The sequence below is a fragment of the Mya arenaria genome, chromosome 4 (genome assembly GCF_026914265.1).
Source record: "Mya arenaria isolate MELC-2E11 chromosome 4, ASM2691426v1".
In the NCBI taxonomy this organism is placed as follows: Eukaryota; Metazoa; Mollusca; class Bivalvia; order Myida; family Myidae; genus Mya; species Mya arenaria.
Window position 1 is genome coordinate 47,704,317 of NC_069125.1, and position 19,070 is coordinate 47,723,386.

At 36.6% G+C, this 19,070-nt stretch overlaps 2 protein-coding genes across 2 annotated transcripts; both read left to right on the top strand.

The window, feature by feature from the left end:
* Window positions 1–402: 402 nt before the first annotated feature.
* Window positions 403–8,934, top strand: LOC128231654 (galactosylceramide sulfotransferase-like). Its single transcript, XM_052944703.1, has 2 exons — window positions 403–814; window positions 6,412–8,934. Exons 1-2 carry the CDS (start codon window positions 696–698, stop codon window positions 7,556–7,558), a joined length of 1,266 nt encoding a protein of 421 aa, XP_052800663.1. The 5' UTR covers window positions 403–695; the 3' UTR covers window positions 7,559–8,934.
* Window positions 8,935–11,047: 2,113 nt separating this feature from the next.
* LOC128231653 (galactose-3-O-sulfotransferase 2-like) lies at window positions 11,048–18,895 on the top strand. Its single transcript, XM_052944702.1, has 2 exons — window positions 11,048–11,657; window positions 17,469–18,895. The coding sequence occupies exons 1-2, from the start codon at window positions 11,536–11,538 to the stop codon at window positions 18,610–18,612; spliced, it is 1,266 nt and encodes a 421-aa protein (XP_052800662.1). The 5' UTR covers window positions 11,048–11,535; the 3' UTR covers window positions 18,613–18,895.
* The last annotated feature ends 175 nt before the right edge of the window (window positions 18,896–19,070 follow it).

Here is a 19,070-nt window from a genome sequence, read left to right on the forward strand (position 1 = left end):
GTATTACAAATATCACATTACAATCGACCATGGCCGTTTAAATAAATGATTTTAGCCGCTACTTCAATAATCTCTGAGATCTCTATAAAAGTCACAAATGGCAACACTTTCATTTTTTATTTTCTCAACTTTGTGATATTTTTTTTTCAATATCACTAAAATGTGTAGCAACTTATGAATCTTAAACAAGATAATGTCAATTAACGATTGAAAATTGCCCTTTGGTTTTTACCGTGAAGTTGAACATTAATCCTATATAGAGAAATTCTCTTTTAAAACGGCATTGCTCATTTGTGATATAAAACTACAACTTGACTGAAAAGGGCTTTAAGCTTTATTGTGAATAGTTTGTTAATAGATAGATACTCGTAAACCAATAATGTTAAAAACTTGTATGGACGATAGCGTGTCAATATACTGACTGTAAAGGTTCATGCCAATACGAACAGGTTAACACGCTCGGATATACATGTGGGTATTTATGACCGACAGCACCGTTTAGAATGAATAACCCAATTACGAAAAAAACTTGATTAAAGGCGCAAGTATTCAAAACAGTACGCTATATAAATCTCGAATGTGCAGTAACTGTACGATAAATAGACACGCGCACTCATAAACCCAACGTTCGCGCAGTGCCGTCAAGTATTACACTGAAAGTGGTTGCAGGTCGCAATGTAAACAGAAAACTCGTGATGGATACTGGATTAAAGACCAAGAGGAGATACCACATTTTGTTTTTCGTTCTCAGGAAAAATAGGAATGACGTCGCTAAAGATGAAAACAGGATTAAGAAAACAAGATGCTCAAAATGGTGAGTGAAGTTTTACTTCAGTAACTTCAGCTATTGTCAGTTTATGCCTGTGCTTTAAATCCTCTATTACCTCGGTTAACTGAGATGTAAATATTGCGCAACAGCTCTCAGCATGCACATGTACGTTGACCTAGATCAATGAGATATAAATAACGTTAAGATATTTGCTCGTGTTCTCTAAAACTTGATCAATATATGGATACTAACTCGGATCGTGTATACGTCTTGGGACAAGCATCCCGAGAGATCTGACATGGTGACAGGTGAAATGCCCTCAAAAGATCGTGCCCGTTTAAGATTGACATATAAATGATGCTTTATAGACCTAGATACATAGAGTACAGGTGGTCGAAGTTAATGTTGTTATAAAACAGATACTATATGCAAAATATAGTTTATTTATTTTATGGACATTTTTTATTATCTGACTTAATATGACGTACCGACACGATATGTCCAGGGAGGTTTATTTGAAGCAATTGATGAGTATTTTTCTCATAATGTTCAACTATTATTTAATTTACTTAAAATACGAAGTTTCTCCTTAAACTTTGTGAACACGTGAGCAATAGTGACCTACGTGTTTTGACAACGACTAAAGCATCGTTCCTCGTTAATAGGATAGACAAATATAACCGACAAGACTGATGATTTATTGAAAAAGTTAATTCATACTTAAGTGTTTACTGAAAGGGTGAACGATTTTTCCAGTTGTATAGGTCCAATAGTACAGTTCGCTGTTATGCTTATTGCACACAAGTATTTTTAATATATTTAACCTAATTTAAGCTACCATAAAATAATGTTGATTTGAAATCATCATTACATATATGAATGCGTGTGTCGTTACTTTATGACAACATAACATAACGTATTGTTTATTAAATGAATGGCCTCCGGTTTATAATCAGTTATAGAGACATATTCATTGTAATACATAATGTATTAATACTGCGATGAACAAGACAGAAGTATATAGCTGTGACATAAAACGTGTCTATTTTAAATATCTTCACTGTAGTTACCGATGTATTCTCATATAAATAGAATAATAGACGTATTAATTATAATTATGGCTAAATCATTCCACAAGTTTGTATGATTATACTGCGTTATATTATCATGAATAATAAGCTTGATATTCGATATTTCATTCGAGAGCAACCGCCATGGCAAAGTACGTGATTTCTCTTTATTTTTGGTTCTTTAAAAATAAGAACTAAAACGTTCAATTTTCCCAACACATAAGATAAGAACTATCACAGACAATGAGTACGTACTATAACCTTTGAGATAGACAGACAGACAGACAGACAGACAGACAGACAGGCAGGCAGACAGACAGACAGTTTATTGACTTGCACATAGTACATCGTCAATCGTCACAACACATACATATTATAATACAATTTGTCAACGTGTATGGGCAATGATAATAAACAATAATAAATACACATTATAACATACAAATATGTAGAAAAAAGAAAAAAGAAAAAAAGACAATAAATAATAAATTTAATGATATAATGTATGTTTATTTTGACCGTAACTGATACATAACTGATTACATCAAAAGACTTGACCACTTCAACTGCAAAGCAGCTGTTGAAGCAATAGTAAGATGATATGAAGTAAAATCTTAATGATAACGAATTGACGGAGTGAGCGTAGCGAACGAGCCATTCTTAATCATTATGGTTTAACATCAGGTAATCTAACTACCTCATTGACACATCGTCAACGCAATATCTGGTGCAGGGACTGTGTATCGGAAACAAGCGTGACTGTTGAAAAAAAAATTAATCCTAGTTCTTAATAAATGCCTATGTTATAACTAAAACACATGAATTAAAATCTTGATGATTAAAAATGGGCGGATTGAGCGTAGCCATTGATGGCCCAACTGCAATTCATTGGCTTAAAATGTAGGTTGTGTTCTAACTGCGCTTTGCATCGGCTGAATATGTAAGTAGTATTTGAAGAATGTGTTGCTTTGAAATTGCATTCATGAACAGTTATTAATAAGTTGTCTATACTTCCAGTATGAACGAACATGAAGATTTTTTTCATGCATCTTCTCCTAAGCAGTTATAATTCACGTATGACCACAGAAACCTAAAACAGATGTTACCATTTCGTAAATCAAAGTAAATATTGATTGAAATTCAACACTTTTCATAATTTAACCTAAAACTTATTTATTCTCTGCGTTTGTATTATTCTTTCCAGACCATGATTATGTTTTTATTGGGTTGACATTTGTAAAGAGCGTGGCAATGTACGGGTATCGTATAACACTGCTGATAACGTTGCCAAAAATAAAATCAAACCTATTTTCACAATATTGTTATGTCAGTAAATATAATAATTGGGCTGATTTAGATCTTGATTTCAAGAGAATATAAATGTGTGTGCTTGATCAAAGACTGTCGCGCCATTTCCAATCATCAAGAGTCTAGTGTTTTTATGATCAAATATTGGTTCAAAACTTCAAATGTTTAATGTACGTTTATCACTCATAGGAGGAGAGGGTATTTGTCGAATGAACAAACCTAGACCATAGCTCGTTAGCATAATGCACCAGTCAATTGTGACCACGCCCCCCCCCCCCCCAGGTCCTGGGGTATACCGGGGATAGCCGGAGAAATGGGCCGTGATTTTACCTTTCAGGTGACCCCGCAGTGCCGGGTGAATGCGGTGGTTTTTTATTCGCGCATAATATAGCGGGAAATGGGCCTAACCTAAGGTCCCGTGGGTGCGGGGGCATTTGGCGGCGATTTTACAGTTCATACCCGCAGGGCGGGGATTTTAGCCGGGGTTGCCTGGACCGAAAGTCAAAGTCGCCGCTATACCCCGGACCTGGGGGAGCCGTGGTTACAATTGACTGGTGCATAATATTAAGACCAAACGTGGTTGAAATAAGCATTTGTATCACGACCACATCTAATGATCGAAATGAGCACACGCCTGCAAGCACTGTACTGGTCATCTGCGATCCGGGCGTGCTCAAGTTCTGGATTTTATTTAGCACTGCGTATTTAACTTTTTGAATCTAAGCACAAGTGCAAGAATTTGGGCCTGTTCATCGAAAGGTCTTATTTCGATGACTGCTAATCTTTGCTTGCATTCTACTGTGTGCAAACCCCACTGATGGATCGAAATCATATTATATATATGGTTTGTTTTATTGCAAATGTGAACTCATGTGAACAAAAAGGAAAATAGTATGCTTGTGTATGTCATTTGTTCTCTATTTAAATTAAGACGCCGATACTTGAAACGTTTTAATATTGCCTGGGGCAAGACATTTAAGAGTGAGGTTTGAACAGTTAATTGATGTGAATTTTCCGTAAGCTCACTTTAAATTCATCATGTATAGATTTCTTATAATTGTGTTTTAATTGCTATATTAAAGAATCATCTTTCTGACTATTTTACTGGAATGCTGTACGTCGCAGCCTGTTTTATCACGCAGAATACACGAGTAACAAGCTGTGTATTTATTATTGTAATCACGCACATTTATCTCTCTGTTTAATGTTTATACAAAGAAAAAACTAGAACTAGTAATTATGGTAGGTGTCTGATCAATATTTTGTTACACTTAATCTGACAAGATTGGCAACATCTGTCTCTGAGCTTCGTTTTGAAGGTCACAAAATACTAAATAAAGTCCCTATATATTCTATCGACAATTGGCCAATTTGAAAGCGAAATAACACAGATTTATAGTCGTTCATGACCCCCAACACCATATATGAGAATAATATTCGACATATTAATATTATGCACCAGTCAATTGTAACCACGGCTCCCCCAGGTCCGGGGGTGTGCCGGGGAAATGGGCCGTGTTTTTACCTTCCAGGTGGCCCCGCAGTGCCGGGTGAATGCGGTGGTTTTGTCTACACGCCAAATATTGGCGGGAAATTGGCATTATCTAGGGTCCCTTGGGTACGGGGGCATTTAGCGGCGGGTTTACCAGCAGATCGTCCACGCAGGGCGGAGATTTTGCCCGGGCTTGGCTGGACCGAAAGTCAAAGTCCCTTCTATTCCCCGGACCTGGGGGGGGGGGCGTGGTTACAAATGACTGGTGCATAACTTTAAACAACGTTATTTAAAAGTTAAGTTTCTTGTAAGAGAAATAAAATAAGTTAAACGTAACCACTGTGTATTCGATAGTGACCCATTCGGAACTCCTCGGCCATTTTTTTAGAAAACAAACTCGGATGTATTTGGACGGTTTACATACTCAAAAAGAGGTACGTTTAAGTCCGCTGCAAGTAGATCGCGTAGTAATTTTAATTAGCAGTTAAACTTTATGTCTTAACTCTTGGAAATCGTAATTATGTTTGCAATAATACACTTCACTGGCAATCAATTTAAACTTAGATCAATAAATACAGCTCTAAAACACTAATCTTAATTAATGATATGATTCAAAAAATTACGAACTACTTCAACTGATGTACCGGCATACATCCGAGGTTGTTTTCTAAAAAAATGGCCGAGAAGTTCCGAATGATAGTGACCAAGTCCGGTGTGGCTGTACAAACAATGCGGTGTTAATGTGAACAAATCAGTAGACATGTTAGGCACAGTTTTGAAATCACAAACCATTCAACTTCAAAACCTATAAATATGGATATTAGCCAATGGTCTGAGATGGTATTATCATTCTTTGATTTACTGCCATGTGCCAATTAAAATAAATAAGGCATGTAACAATAAGTAAGCACTTCTGAATTGGTGTTATTTACCCTTTAAGATATTTCAGCCATCGTTCTGATGACGGGCTACTCCATTTATACCTGTAGAAAAAGATTGTGCCATATGACCTGCCTGAAAAGAAGACCCTATTGGCTATTTCACTTTCGATAACATTAATAAAAGAGCAAAACGACAATTATATATATGGTAAAACCTAATATTACCATGTAATTTTGAACATTTAATTTATTCGTCAGTAACCTAAACTCTTTTAAATAATCTCACTATCATATATACATATACCAGGCATAAAACATATCAATTTAATCAATGGGATTTTGAGCAGCATTGAATAATGATGGCTGGATTACCTTAAAGGTCTTTTGTCAGGAATTGAATGCAAAGTATATTTGAGGATTGAGTGAAAACAAGCAAAAAAGAAAAGAGCAAAAAGAAAAGAATCATAATAAAAACAGCACATCGCGCGATGTTATAGTCTACGCTACGTACATACGAACTGAATGTGTTTCTTCCTCCATGCTCTGATATAATGCAGATGTGCAGCTGAATGGCACACAGACCTTGACATTGGCCTGAATTGTTACCAACTTCAATAATTCTAGGTTACATATGTAGGCCGTTGCAATCAGTGCACACTTATCGTTATATTTGACTACACCGTGCCATTGATATATAAACTATAAATTTTGAATGTACACATTTTTCAATCTTCATAGAGAATGTTCACGGCCGATTAAATATTAATGCAAGTGAAGTCCTTCAATCCGTTTTTTTTTCTCTCTGCTTTTCTAATATAGTTTGTGTTATTTTGATTTTAATTACGTATTTCATATAACGACATTCCTATCTAGTCTGCTAACTATTTTCAGGGTCAGACAGTCGGTGGTTATTGCGGCGATCCTTCTTGTCGTGTATGCGTTCGTTCCAAACCCTCATCTCTTCACAAACCTCCCCCACAAGATCTCAAACTACATCAGCATCACCTGGAACTTTACAATACCGGAAGTAAGACATGTGGGGTTCTTGAAAGTGCACAAGGCCGGCGGAAGTACCATCCAAAACATCCTTTTCCGGTTCGGCATACGTAGAAATGTCTCATTTGTTATGCCAGTCACACAGTACAAGCTTTCCGAGTTTGGTAAAGTGCCTTATGACATTCTAAATAATAAACATGGTCGCAATTTTGACATACTAACGATACATTCAGTTTACAACGAAAGTGTGTACGCGCGGCTTCTTCCCAGGGACGCCGCCCGTGTCGCCATTGTGAGGGACCCCCTCGAGGTGATGGTCTCCGGGGCGTACTATCACAGGGACGTCTGGGGCGTCGACTATCTACGCAAAGTGCCTAATGATAATTACATCAAGAACCTGATATTATTTCCGGAAGTGTACGACAAAAACGAATTCAGTTTGACCAGAAACAGCATGGCAATGGATTTTGGTTTTCCAAAAGGGCTGCATTGCACAGAATCAGACAGGGTTCAGCATTATCTGTCCTACCTTAACGGGAATTTTGACTTAGTGATGATACTCGAGCGTTTTGACGAATCTCTTGTTCTACTGAAGAGATTGTTACGCTGGACATTAAAGGATATATTATATATTCCGCAGAATACTCACCACCACCCTGCAATATCAGACTTGAATCTCTCGTCTTCCGACATCAGCAAGTTTCAACTCAGGAACTTCCTGGATGTTTCCTTATACAACTACTTTTCCAACATTTTTAAATCAAAAGTTCTGGCTGCAGGTGATGACTTCAAATACGAGGTCGAGCACATGCAGAGCGTGGTTTCCAAGGTGACGGACTACTGCGTGTTTCATGAGCGACACTCCAGCTCACGTGACATAACGGTTTACCAATCTGATTGGAACGCAGAATTTACGGTGAACGCCGAAGACTGTCGGGAAATGATGACGTCAGAACTCGATTTCATTGACAAAATACGCAAGCGCGTTAAATCAAAATTAAGAGGTGTTTATAACAAAATATTCTCGTTTAAGAGTGAATGATGACGCTTTGTATGCTAAGTAAATTACCCCATGACTGCTATATTTTTCTTTTATTGAAATTGAAATTGTGATATAATTGAAATTGCTCACTACGCAGAAATCAGCATTACATTATGCAATGAAGAGCTGTATAGATTCTAACATTCCGAAATACTGCAGATAAGCATTTTACTGCCATGATATTAAATGCGTTTGTAAGTAGTATGCACATAAGCAATCTACAGAAAGACATGTAATATTGTTTGCTCTAAAAGTGCTGTTTGTTATATGCCGGATTGCCTGAACGCATTTAAAGTTGTTGTTGTTTTGTTCTTTGTTATTAACATGTTCACGCATGAATGTATTTGCTTATCTGGTTAAAGTCAACTATTTCTAATTGGTAATGATATTTTATTGTTTATGGCATCATGTCTCTTATCACGTGACGTGTTGTGTCCCTTATCACATGACGTTGTGTGTGTCTCCTAACACGTGGCGTGTTGTGTCTATTATCACGTGGCTTGTTGTGTCTATTTTCACGTCACATATTGTTTGTCTATTATCACGTGACGTATTTTGTGCCTATTAGCACGTGACGTGTTGTGTATGTTATCACGTGACGTATTGTGTGTCTCTAAGCACATGACGTATTGTGTGCCTATTATCACGTGAGGTGTTTTGTTTGTTATCACGTGACGTAGTGTGTGCCGATTGTCACGTTACGTGGTGTGTGTCTCTTATCATGTGATATTGTGTGTCTCTTATAGCGGGACGTGTTATTTCTCTTTTCACGTGAAGTAGCTTTATTAAAGTATGTTAGCCTTTGATGGATGTACCATTAAACAAGTTGTTACATTGCACACTGCAGTTATCTTGTTAACTCGTTATGCTGTCTTCTTCCTTTCTGACAAACCTTTCTTGTCAATTCGTCTTCTTCAGTTCTGGTATATTATGGTTTGTATTATATCTTGTTTACCTGTTATGTTGTCAACTTAATTTCTGACCATGTTATCTTATTTACTCGTTATGTGGTTAATTTTGTTATGTATCTTGTAAATTCGTTAAGTTGTCTTTGTTCACCTTTGGCAATGTTATCTTAACAACTCGTTGTTTTGTCGTCTTCACCTCTAGCAATGTAAAATGTTTCAGTTAGATAGCCTATACGTTGAAAGACTCGAGCGTCACCTGTACATTTAACACTGTTAACTGTTACTGATGGACATTGTCAAACTATTCTATGTTAAGCCAAAACTCTTTATACAATGGAGGTGAACGCGCTTGTTACCTATAAAGATATTGTCTTAAAAGTATGTACATACATGTACTCTTAAATGTGTGATCACTCATATAAAGTCTTTCATATTATTTTGTCAATAAAAATCTCGATATGAGTAAGACCACTTGCGTGTGTGTACATGTAAATGTACTTTCTTTACATGGATGTACGAGGCCTGTATGATAAGTTCGCGGACTACGTTTATTTAAGGTAAAAACAACTGAATATCGTTATGAAATTTATATGGGCATGATTATCAACATCAATAAAATATAATACAGAAAACAAATTAAAGTTACATCAAATGGTTTACAAATAACACTGGAATTAATACAGTACATAAACGACACCCGGAGCACGACGTCGGAAAAAAAACATCTTGACGTCAAAAAGTACATAAACGTGTTTTACTTTTCTACATAGTCACCATTTAGTTGGCTGGATTTTCTGTGGCGTGAGATCCATTTGTCATATGTTTCCATGTACCAGTCTTTTGGAAATGACCCAACAATTCTCTGCGCTTCAATTTTAAGTTCGTTGACATCGTCAAAGCGCTGTCCCCTCAGTTGCCGTTTAACTTCTGGGAATACCCGGAAATCCATCGGGGCAAGGTCAGGACTGTAAGGGGGATGCATTATTATGATTATTATTATTATTATTATTATTATTATTATTATTAAAAGTTGCGAGAGTATTAACCTTAGAGTATAATGAGCCGCATTTACGGTCTGCCCGTCTGGTATTCGATGTTGTAGTATCATGCCGCGCCAGTCCATGAAAAACACAAGCATGTGCTTCCCTCCAGATCGTGAGACACATGCCTTCTTGGGTTGAGGTTCATCTGTAGTTTTCCAGATAGAAGACTGAAACTTTGATTCCGGATCGTAGTGCCATAGCCAGGTTTCATCTGTCGTAACGATCCTGTCCAGGAATTCCTCTCCTTCTCTAGGATCATTACTTTTTTGCAGCTTACGACACTGTTTTTGCTATAACTTATGTTATAAACAACGTACAACATTAAAACGCAACGGAAATGACGTAATGACGTCGTACGTGAGCGTGTTTTTTTGGCGCAATTCTACGCTATTCTACGGAATATATATAACATTTAATACTGGTATACTTTTTTTAAAAATCAACGTGCTCCGGGTGTTGTTTCCATGGCTGCAATAGAAGCCACGTGTATGCTTATAAACGGCGCTTTATCTTAAGGGTTTTTTTTATAATATTACTTGGGACATTTATATTTGTAGTGTGTAGCGTTTTCATAACTATACGATTGAAATTAAGAATATGGCACCATTTGTCCGCGAACTTTTCATACAGCCCTCGTACATGTACGAGAAGTGCTGGCGATATGATTGTCTACGAAAACAACCTCGGATGTATATGGACGGTTTACAATGTTAGAAATCGGTACTCTTAAACTACGCTTCAGGTAGATCGCGAAGTAATTTCAATTTAGCATTTAATTTTAATGACTCAACTTTTGGGAATCTTAATTGTGTTTGCAATAAGACATTACACTGGCAATAAATTTAAACTTAGATCTACAAATACAAGCTAAAACACTACATTTAATTAATAATATAATTCAAATATTTACGATCTACTTCTACTGATGTACAAGCATACATTCATTTTTTTCATAAAAAAGGCAGAGGAGTTTCGAATGTTTCAAAAGCGTACAACTGCGTGCATACAGTTTCTTTTCACTCATATAATTATATAGACGATAATTGCTTGCAATATGTGTTGAGTTTTTAAGATACGGCCGGTCGTGAAATTTTAAAACTCTGAAAAATTACGCGTCTATCGGATCCATAAAAATCTTTTACTGAGACGGTTGACGGTGTCTTATGTTGGTTAAATTCTGCCATTTCGTGTTTTTGCTTTATCGCCCATCGTCAACCTACGCAATAAAGGAAACCCATCGTTGGCGCTTTCACCCGCCATGTGACGTGTTGTAGCATTTTCACCCTTTCGCCGAGAAATGACGAAACCCTTTATGGCAGAACTTGTTATCCATAATACATTTTCTTCAATTCACGTACAAAGACTCTTTTAAATGTCGTTTAACTATACAAGATTTCGCGTGGACAACTATCAGCGAGCCTCGTCGTTTACCGTAAAAGAAAAGCAATTACATACTTGCTACTGATGTACTCATTTATGATCAAAAACTACAGAAATGATAACGCGAATTTAGAAGCTACGTTTGTACTGTAAATACGTGCACTTTTAACACGATAAGGTTTAAAACCTGTTAGCCAATTAAAGAAATTCTAATAAATAGCGTGTCGGTTATACTATTGTGAATTGTTAACAATATAGGTCAACGTCAGTACGACTTTAGACAAGCAGGTTAAAAACGATCGAATATAAACTTGCATGAATGTGTTCATAATAATCGAATAACACAGTTTAAATAAAACAACTCCTATCACACTTGCAAACAAACACACTTGATTTAACAAGCGCACTTTTGTCATAAGACAGGTTTTTCATCTCTAACGAAGCATGTAACTTAAGCTAAGTAAACAATTGGACGTTTAAACGCCTTAAAGGAAGAAGATCTGGCAGAGAAATGTCAGCACGGGGAAATCGTGGACGTAGCTCTGACAGCGTTTCTCTGACACAGATACGCAGTGCGTTAAGTAGACCACTGTAACAGTGGTTGCAGGTCGCAATGTAAACAGACGCGCTAGGAGCAGAACTCACGATGGAAGATGCTGCCATGCAGACGAAAAGGAGATACCACATTTTGTTCTTCGTTCTCAGGAAAAATAGGAATGACGATGCTAGAGATGAAAACAGGAGTAAGAAAACAAGATGCTCAAAATGGTGAGTGTAGTTTTACCTTTGTTACTTTAGTTAATGCTAAAAGTATGTATAGTTGCTTTATTTTCTTTAACCCCTGTTTACGGAGATGTAAATACTGCTTAATAGCTGTCAACGTGCACATGTACATTGACATAAATCAGAAGACTTATGAAAACGGTAAGATATTTGCTCGTCTTCTCTGAAACATGATCAATATGTTGTCATTATCTCGGATCGCGTGTACTTCTTGGACAAGCAGAATGAGAGATCAGATATGGTGACAGACAAAGGAAAGAAAAATCCATGAAAACAAATTTGCATTTTTCTTTTGATTACTTATAAAGATGTAGATTCTGCATGTCATTGTTTGGAAAGAATTTCAGACGTCATACAATATTATATTTCCGATTTGAGGGACTTTTCTCGACATTGTACATTGCAGTATATCAGATTTACGTAAACATCGCCGATTTTTTGTGCGTGAAAAATTGTCATATTACTATTACAGCACGATTTATCCAGGAAGATATTTGATTTTAAAACTGATAGCCGTTTGTCACATGATGTTTAGTCATGATTAAATATCTATATTCTACTGAAACATGATTGTACTTTTCATCCATTTCTGAAAAGTATTAACTCATAAACAAAGAAATATTTGTAAAATGTAAACATAACTTACACCGAATCAGGCGATGGTCTGTCAGTTATATACATGTTACTGCGTTTGATAAAATAATCAGAAACATCGCATCTTATTAACGGGTTTGGCAAATCTAACCATCCAGCATATTTTTTTATACAAAAAGTTAATTTGTTTTACTGTGTGAACAATATATCCAGTTTAACTAGTTCAGTGTGATTTATGGTTGACGCACAGAAATGTTTTTATCTATTTTTAACTGATTTAGGTCGGCATAAAAGGATGTTGATTTTGCATCATGTGAGCGAAAGAGCTCATGCTTTATGTAGCAAAGTAGGTTAATATGTAGTTATAAAGTTATATAGATCATGGGTTTTTAAAGCTGATAAAATGCATTTGGGTATAAATATATAACAATAATGCTAGAAAGGAAACCAAAATGCATCGCTGAAAAGTCACTTTTTGAAATTGTTTTGTTTGACATTGACCGGCTGGTTAACGGCAGCGGTGTTTATAAATATACAAATATAAGACATAGAAGAACAAGTTGAAATACAATCTTGAAGTCATTGAGTTACATGATTATAATAAATATTACGAAATTCCGGCTCCACTTCAAATCAGTTTGTTTGTGCGTGTTCACGCGACCTTCTTCTATTCAGTCCAACTGAATTTCCCGATTTATCTTAGGCGAAATTCAGCATGTGTTAAGCAGTCAACACATTTTTATAATTCTAGTTTATCTCGTGTTTTGTACTCTTTTCTTTTGTGGTTTGTAACTTGAGCATAATCTACATCGTGTTTATTTCTGTTTGCACATTTCGATAGGCTTTTGTAAAAGGTGTAGACGTCATTTGCATGGTATCGTATAGCATTGCTTATAGCCCTGCACAAAGTATTTCAATACCCAAGTTTAATTTAATTGTTCCACAAAAATGTAATGCAAGCAAATGTAAAACTTGAACTGAATTAATTTGGTAATACAAGATTATTAATGGTCTTATTCAGAGAATCTAGCGCGATTCTAACTCATCAAGGTGTCTTGTGTTCGTTAAAGATCAAATATAGGTTGAAAAGTTCGAGTAATCATTTATTGCTGCTTTATTACACGCATAGGAAACAATTATTGTTGTGTGAGCACTAACTGGCTTGTCATTGAGCCAGGAGAGGATACTTGTTGAATGAACACAAGTATAGATCATAGCACTAGTGCTTGATGCAATGCTGCATGAAATACTGATGCATTAACATATTCTCCTGCTGGAGAATAAAAAATAAGCTTAAGGCCAAATGTACTTCAAATAAGCAATTGTGTTTCCGACCTTTTCCCGCCTACCTCTCTATTGTTTACATACAAGATTGGTCTGCATGATATAGGAGTATATCAAAGCTCTATCCTTTTGAAATGGTGTATGAGCGCAAAAATAGTTTTCTTAATAATGTAAATTGTTTGTATGTTCGAATGACGAAGCTTCATTTAAATGTAATGGCAAGACATCTACGAGTGAGTTTTTCTACGGATGAGAGATTTTTTCAAAGAGTTTGCATTTTTCGTGATCTTCCTTTACATTGACTGTGCATTTATTATCTTTTATTGAATTTAAAAGTACCGGTTGTACAAAAAAGCGTGTGGTTTCATTTAATCATGTGTAATTATACTTAATTTTGATGCTGGTGACTCGTATAACTTTGGCCTCATTTGAAAGGGTATTATTTAATGATGACTTATAATTGGGAATAAGTAATCTAATTTTATTTATATATAATAAAAATTTGCCGTTCGTATTTTTAGTCTTTATTTTACCCGAAAATTGATCTGAAATGACATACCTTGCACTGTTTCGAGGCTACACATCTTGATTACAATAAATAAAAAAAATGGTGTTTTTCATTACATATTCTTTTTCTTAAAAATAAAAACTCTAAGAATCTAAAATCATATAGGACTACCAGAACTTGATAACAAACAGTATCACGTCTGGGTTAAGACTCAGACTCAGAAAAGTTCTTTTATTTGGTTAGAAAGAATTGTATGTTTTCGATTGGAAAAATTATTATCAGCTTCGAATAGAAATGGCATTTACCAACTTTCACAATACTGCATTAATAATATGAAGATCACTAGAGCTTGAGACTGTTAATAATCATGGCCCCAGACATTCACAACTCACACTGAGAGTGTTCGTTACCATGGCCCCAGACATCCACAACTCACATTGAGAGTGTTCGTTACCATGGCCCCAGACATGCACAACTCACATTGAGAGTGTTCGTTACCATGGCCCCAGACATCCACAACTCACATTGAGAGTGTTCGTTACCATGGCCCCAGACATTCACAACTCACATTGAGAGTGTTCGTTACCATGGCCCCAGACATCCACAACTCACATTGAGAGTGTTCGTTACCATGGCCCCAGACATCCACAACTCACATTGAGAGTGTTCGTTACCATGGCCCCAGACATCCACAACTCACATTGAGAGTGTTCGTTACCATGGCCCCAGACATCCACAACTCACATTGAGAGTGTTCGTTACCATGGCCCCAGACATCCACAACTCACATTGAGAGTGTTCGTTACCATGGCCCCAGACATCCACAACTCTCATTGCTGTACATAATTATGATACCTTAAATGCCATGTCTAGTTAACATCGTTCCTAATGTTTTACTGCACAGACATAATGTAAAAACCTATTGCTGGATGTTCAAACACTCATTATTTGTAAGATCACTAACAAAAACGGATTCTCTGTTATACACTAAACTAGAACTAGTTATTATGATGTGTATCTGATAACGTTTTGTAATATACAATGTTAAGAGATGGGCGATGTCTGTCTTAAGGTAATCGAGCCAGAGTTAGGCTTTATGTTAACTCTGTATACAGTTGACATCATTTTAAAGTAGTTTACCTGTATAGTACGAATGTGTTATACTAGAACACAAGAATGCTGCATTTCTGTCTTAAAGATGACAATTTTACTTCTTTCGACTAAAATAATAATTCGGGCAAAACTATATATACAGACGGCACAATTAAATTTATTATGTAACTTTGAACATTTAAGTGATATGAATATTCTTTATTGGCAGTCAACATCCTTTATTTAAAAGCATTTCATTGTTTGACATGCAAGTTATCTAATCTACGTGCCCTGATGTATTGTTGCTGATAAATGTGCTGCAAACATTTGTAGCCGCATCTGTGCGATAAAACTCCACATGCAGTACATCTGACAGCAGATATGCTTTACAATATATACGTGTACTGTTGCTACAATTAGGCCAAGTTGCTACAAACAGTGCAAGCGTACCGAAATAAAAATGGTTACAAGCATTTGAAAAGTAAATATGTAATTTATCCATGTCTCTGGAAAACGTGTCTTTATTATAAAGATACTTATAAATGCGTACGCTGTATTTAGCTAGCTAAATCCTTTCAACAGTCCATACGTGTTGATCCCGTCACTTGTATAAAAATCGTCTGTGATTTTTACGGTTGATTTCTGCGGACTACGTTAGTTGAAGTATATATTTTTTATACCAGTGTATCGAGCCTAAAACAACGGTACCTAGCAATAAGATCCAATAGTGTTATTTAACCACGCTCTTTCCTTCCATTTTACATTGAGTTAATAAACCAATGACGTCGTCTTTATGACGCAGACAAAACTAAACTACAACACAATATGTCAGAATACATGGTTGAACACATTGAGAATAAATGATGTTTTAATGCGATAACTGGACGTACAACGTGTTATTTATCGTAACTTTAGGTATGTGCATATACTGTATACAGTAAGTAATACGTCGATGCTATCTCAAAATGACATTTGGTTTTCAAATGTCACTGGTTGGGCCATGGCCGGGAAGCCAAAACTGGCGACAATACTTGTAGATCCTAACTTAAGAATGGATTATATTTTGCTGAACAACGTCAAAATAATAATTTCAAAGCATGCAAGGTACGTAAAATATTTCTATGATGACCCATCTTTTATTAAGTTTTTCAATAATGCCGAACAATTTCATTTGACATTTGGGTGTTGGCGCTGCTTGACAATTTGCTCTCATTACGGTAAACAGCGCATTCGGAACTCCTCGGCCATTTTTATCGAAAACAACCTCGGATGTATATGAAGGTTTACATACTCAGAAATCGGTGTTTAAGTCCGCTGCAAGTAGTTCGCGTAGTAATTAAATTTAGCAGTGAAACTTAATGAGACCTAACTCTTGGGAATATTAATTATGTTTGCAACTGGCAATAATACACTTCACTGGCAATCAATTTAAACTTACAGTAGTCTGTAGATCAATAAATACAAGCTTAAACACTACATTTAATTATATGATATAATTCCCAAAAAATACGAACTACTTTTACTGATGTACCGGCGTACATCCGAGGTTGCTGTCGATAAAAATGGCGGAGGAGCTCCGAATGTATACTGCGTTCATACAGCATGAATGCAAAAAAATGCGACCAATCCTTAAATGAAACAAATTAGTGTTTGCATTTTTGTCTGGGCCAGTGACAATCGAGTTTTTTTTCTGTTCATCAATTATATGTAGATCAATTCTAACGAATGCACAGAAATAGTGTAGTTCAGTCAGACTATTTTCCACCGAGGCTTCCTACTTGTTAAACAAGTGTTAGTAGTAAAATACATAGAAGCATATACTTGGTGTCAAGGAACTTTTCAAATTGTCTGTTCATTAATTGTATGTAGATCGATTTTGACGAATGCACCAACTAACACCAAACAAAAAAGTGTCTAATTTGGCGATCTTCAGAAAATAGACCGTGCGTACCTTGGCCGCATAGATAAATAGACTATCAGGTTGGTGCCGTAACTCATGTAAAATTGCATCAGGCTCGGCTGCGTAGGTATCCTGTTCGCCTTCGGCTAAACGCCTTGCCATATAAACATTCCCTACCAATGGTACAATAACCATTCGGGACAGCTTGGCCAGTTTCCACCTGTCTTAAAAGGAAAATGACCGAGGTGTTCCGAATGTACTAAAACTACCTACATTGTACATGCACGCACTAAGGAAGTGTACGGATGTTTCGGGCCACTGCCAATATGGATTACTGCAAATTGCGCCTTAAACACGTACTGTTCTTCTCCAACATATGGATGAAAAATGTCTAACTTCGTCTGGTATATATTTTCAGGGGCAGACTGTCGGTGGTAATTGCGGCGATCGTTCTTGTCGTGTATGCGTTCTGTCCCAACCCTCAGCTCTTCACCAACCTCTCACACAAGATCTCAAACTACATCAGTATCACCTTGAACCTCACAACACCGGAAGTAAGACATGTGGGGTTCTTGAAAGTGCACAAGGCCGGCGGAAGTACGATCCAAAACATCCTCTTCCGGTTCGGCATACGTAGAAATGTCTCATTTGTTATGCCAGTCACACAGTACAAGCTTTCCGAGTTTGGTAAAGTGCCTTATGACATTCTAAATAATAAACAGGGTCACCATTTTGACATACTAACGATACATTCAGTTTACAACGAAAGTGTATACGCGCGGCTTCTTCCCAGGGACGCCGCCCGTGTCGCCATTGTGAGGGACCCCCTCGAGGTGATGATCTCCGGGGCGTACTATCACAGGGACGTCTGGGGCGTCGACTATCTGCGCAAAGTGCCTAATGATAATTACATCAAGAACCTGATATTATTTCCGGAAATGTACGACAACAATGAATTTAGTTTGACTAGAAACAGCATGGCAATGGATTTTGGTTTTCCAAAAGGGCTTCCTTGCACAGAATCAGACAGTGTTCAGCATTATCTGTCCTACCTTAACGGGAATTTTGACTTAGTGATGATACTCGAGCGTTTTGACGAATCCCTTGTTCTACTGAAGAGATTGTTACGCTGGACATTAAAGGATATACTATATATTCCGCAGAATACTCACCACCACCCTGCAATATCAGACTTGAATCTTTCGTCTTCCGACATCAGCAAGTTCGAGCTCAGGAACTTCCTGGATGTTTCCTTATACAACTATTTTTCTAACATTTTCAAACTAAAAGTTCTGGCTGCAGGTGATGACTTTAAATACGAGGTCGAGCACCTGCAGAGCGTGGTTTCCAAGGTGACGGACTACTGTGTGTTCCACGAAAGCCTGTCCAACTCACGTCATTTGACGGTCTACAAATCTGATTGGAACGCTGAGTTTAATATGAACGCCGACGATTGCCGAACAATGATGACGTCAGAACTCAAATTTATTGACAAAATACGCACAGTTGTAAAAACAAATCTGAGAGGTGTTCATAATAAAACATTCTCGTTTAAGAGTTAATGATTACGCTTTTGCTACTAATGGCTTTTATATTTCCGAAGTATTATTGAACTAACAAATTGTGATAAGTTTAAAATTGCTCATTACGAACATAATCAGCATTAAATGAGTACTTGTCAAAGGGACTTTTATGCATTTATACATGTACGTATAGTAAAGCTTTCCCTAACATTCCATAATTCTGCAGAATGGCATATTTACAATAATAAAAGCTTATCGTTTCATGTTCAGTTTTATAGTATGTGAATACGCATGGTGGATAAAGAAATGAGTATTGATAGTGTGAAGGCGTTTATAAATATTCTTTGTTTCCATTGTCCCGACCGACCCTATTTTGTCCTGCCGACCCTACACGTCTTTTGCGTTTTGGTCGATTTGGTAGTTTTTTTTCTTAAATAAAACGGATTTATTCGAGTGAACATGTTAAAATTTGAATATTTTATATTTCAAACTTTTTA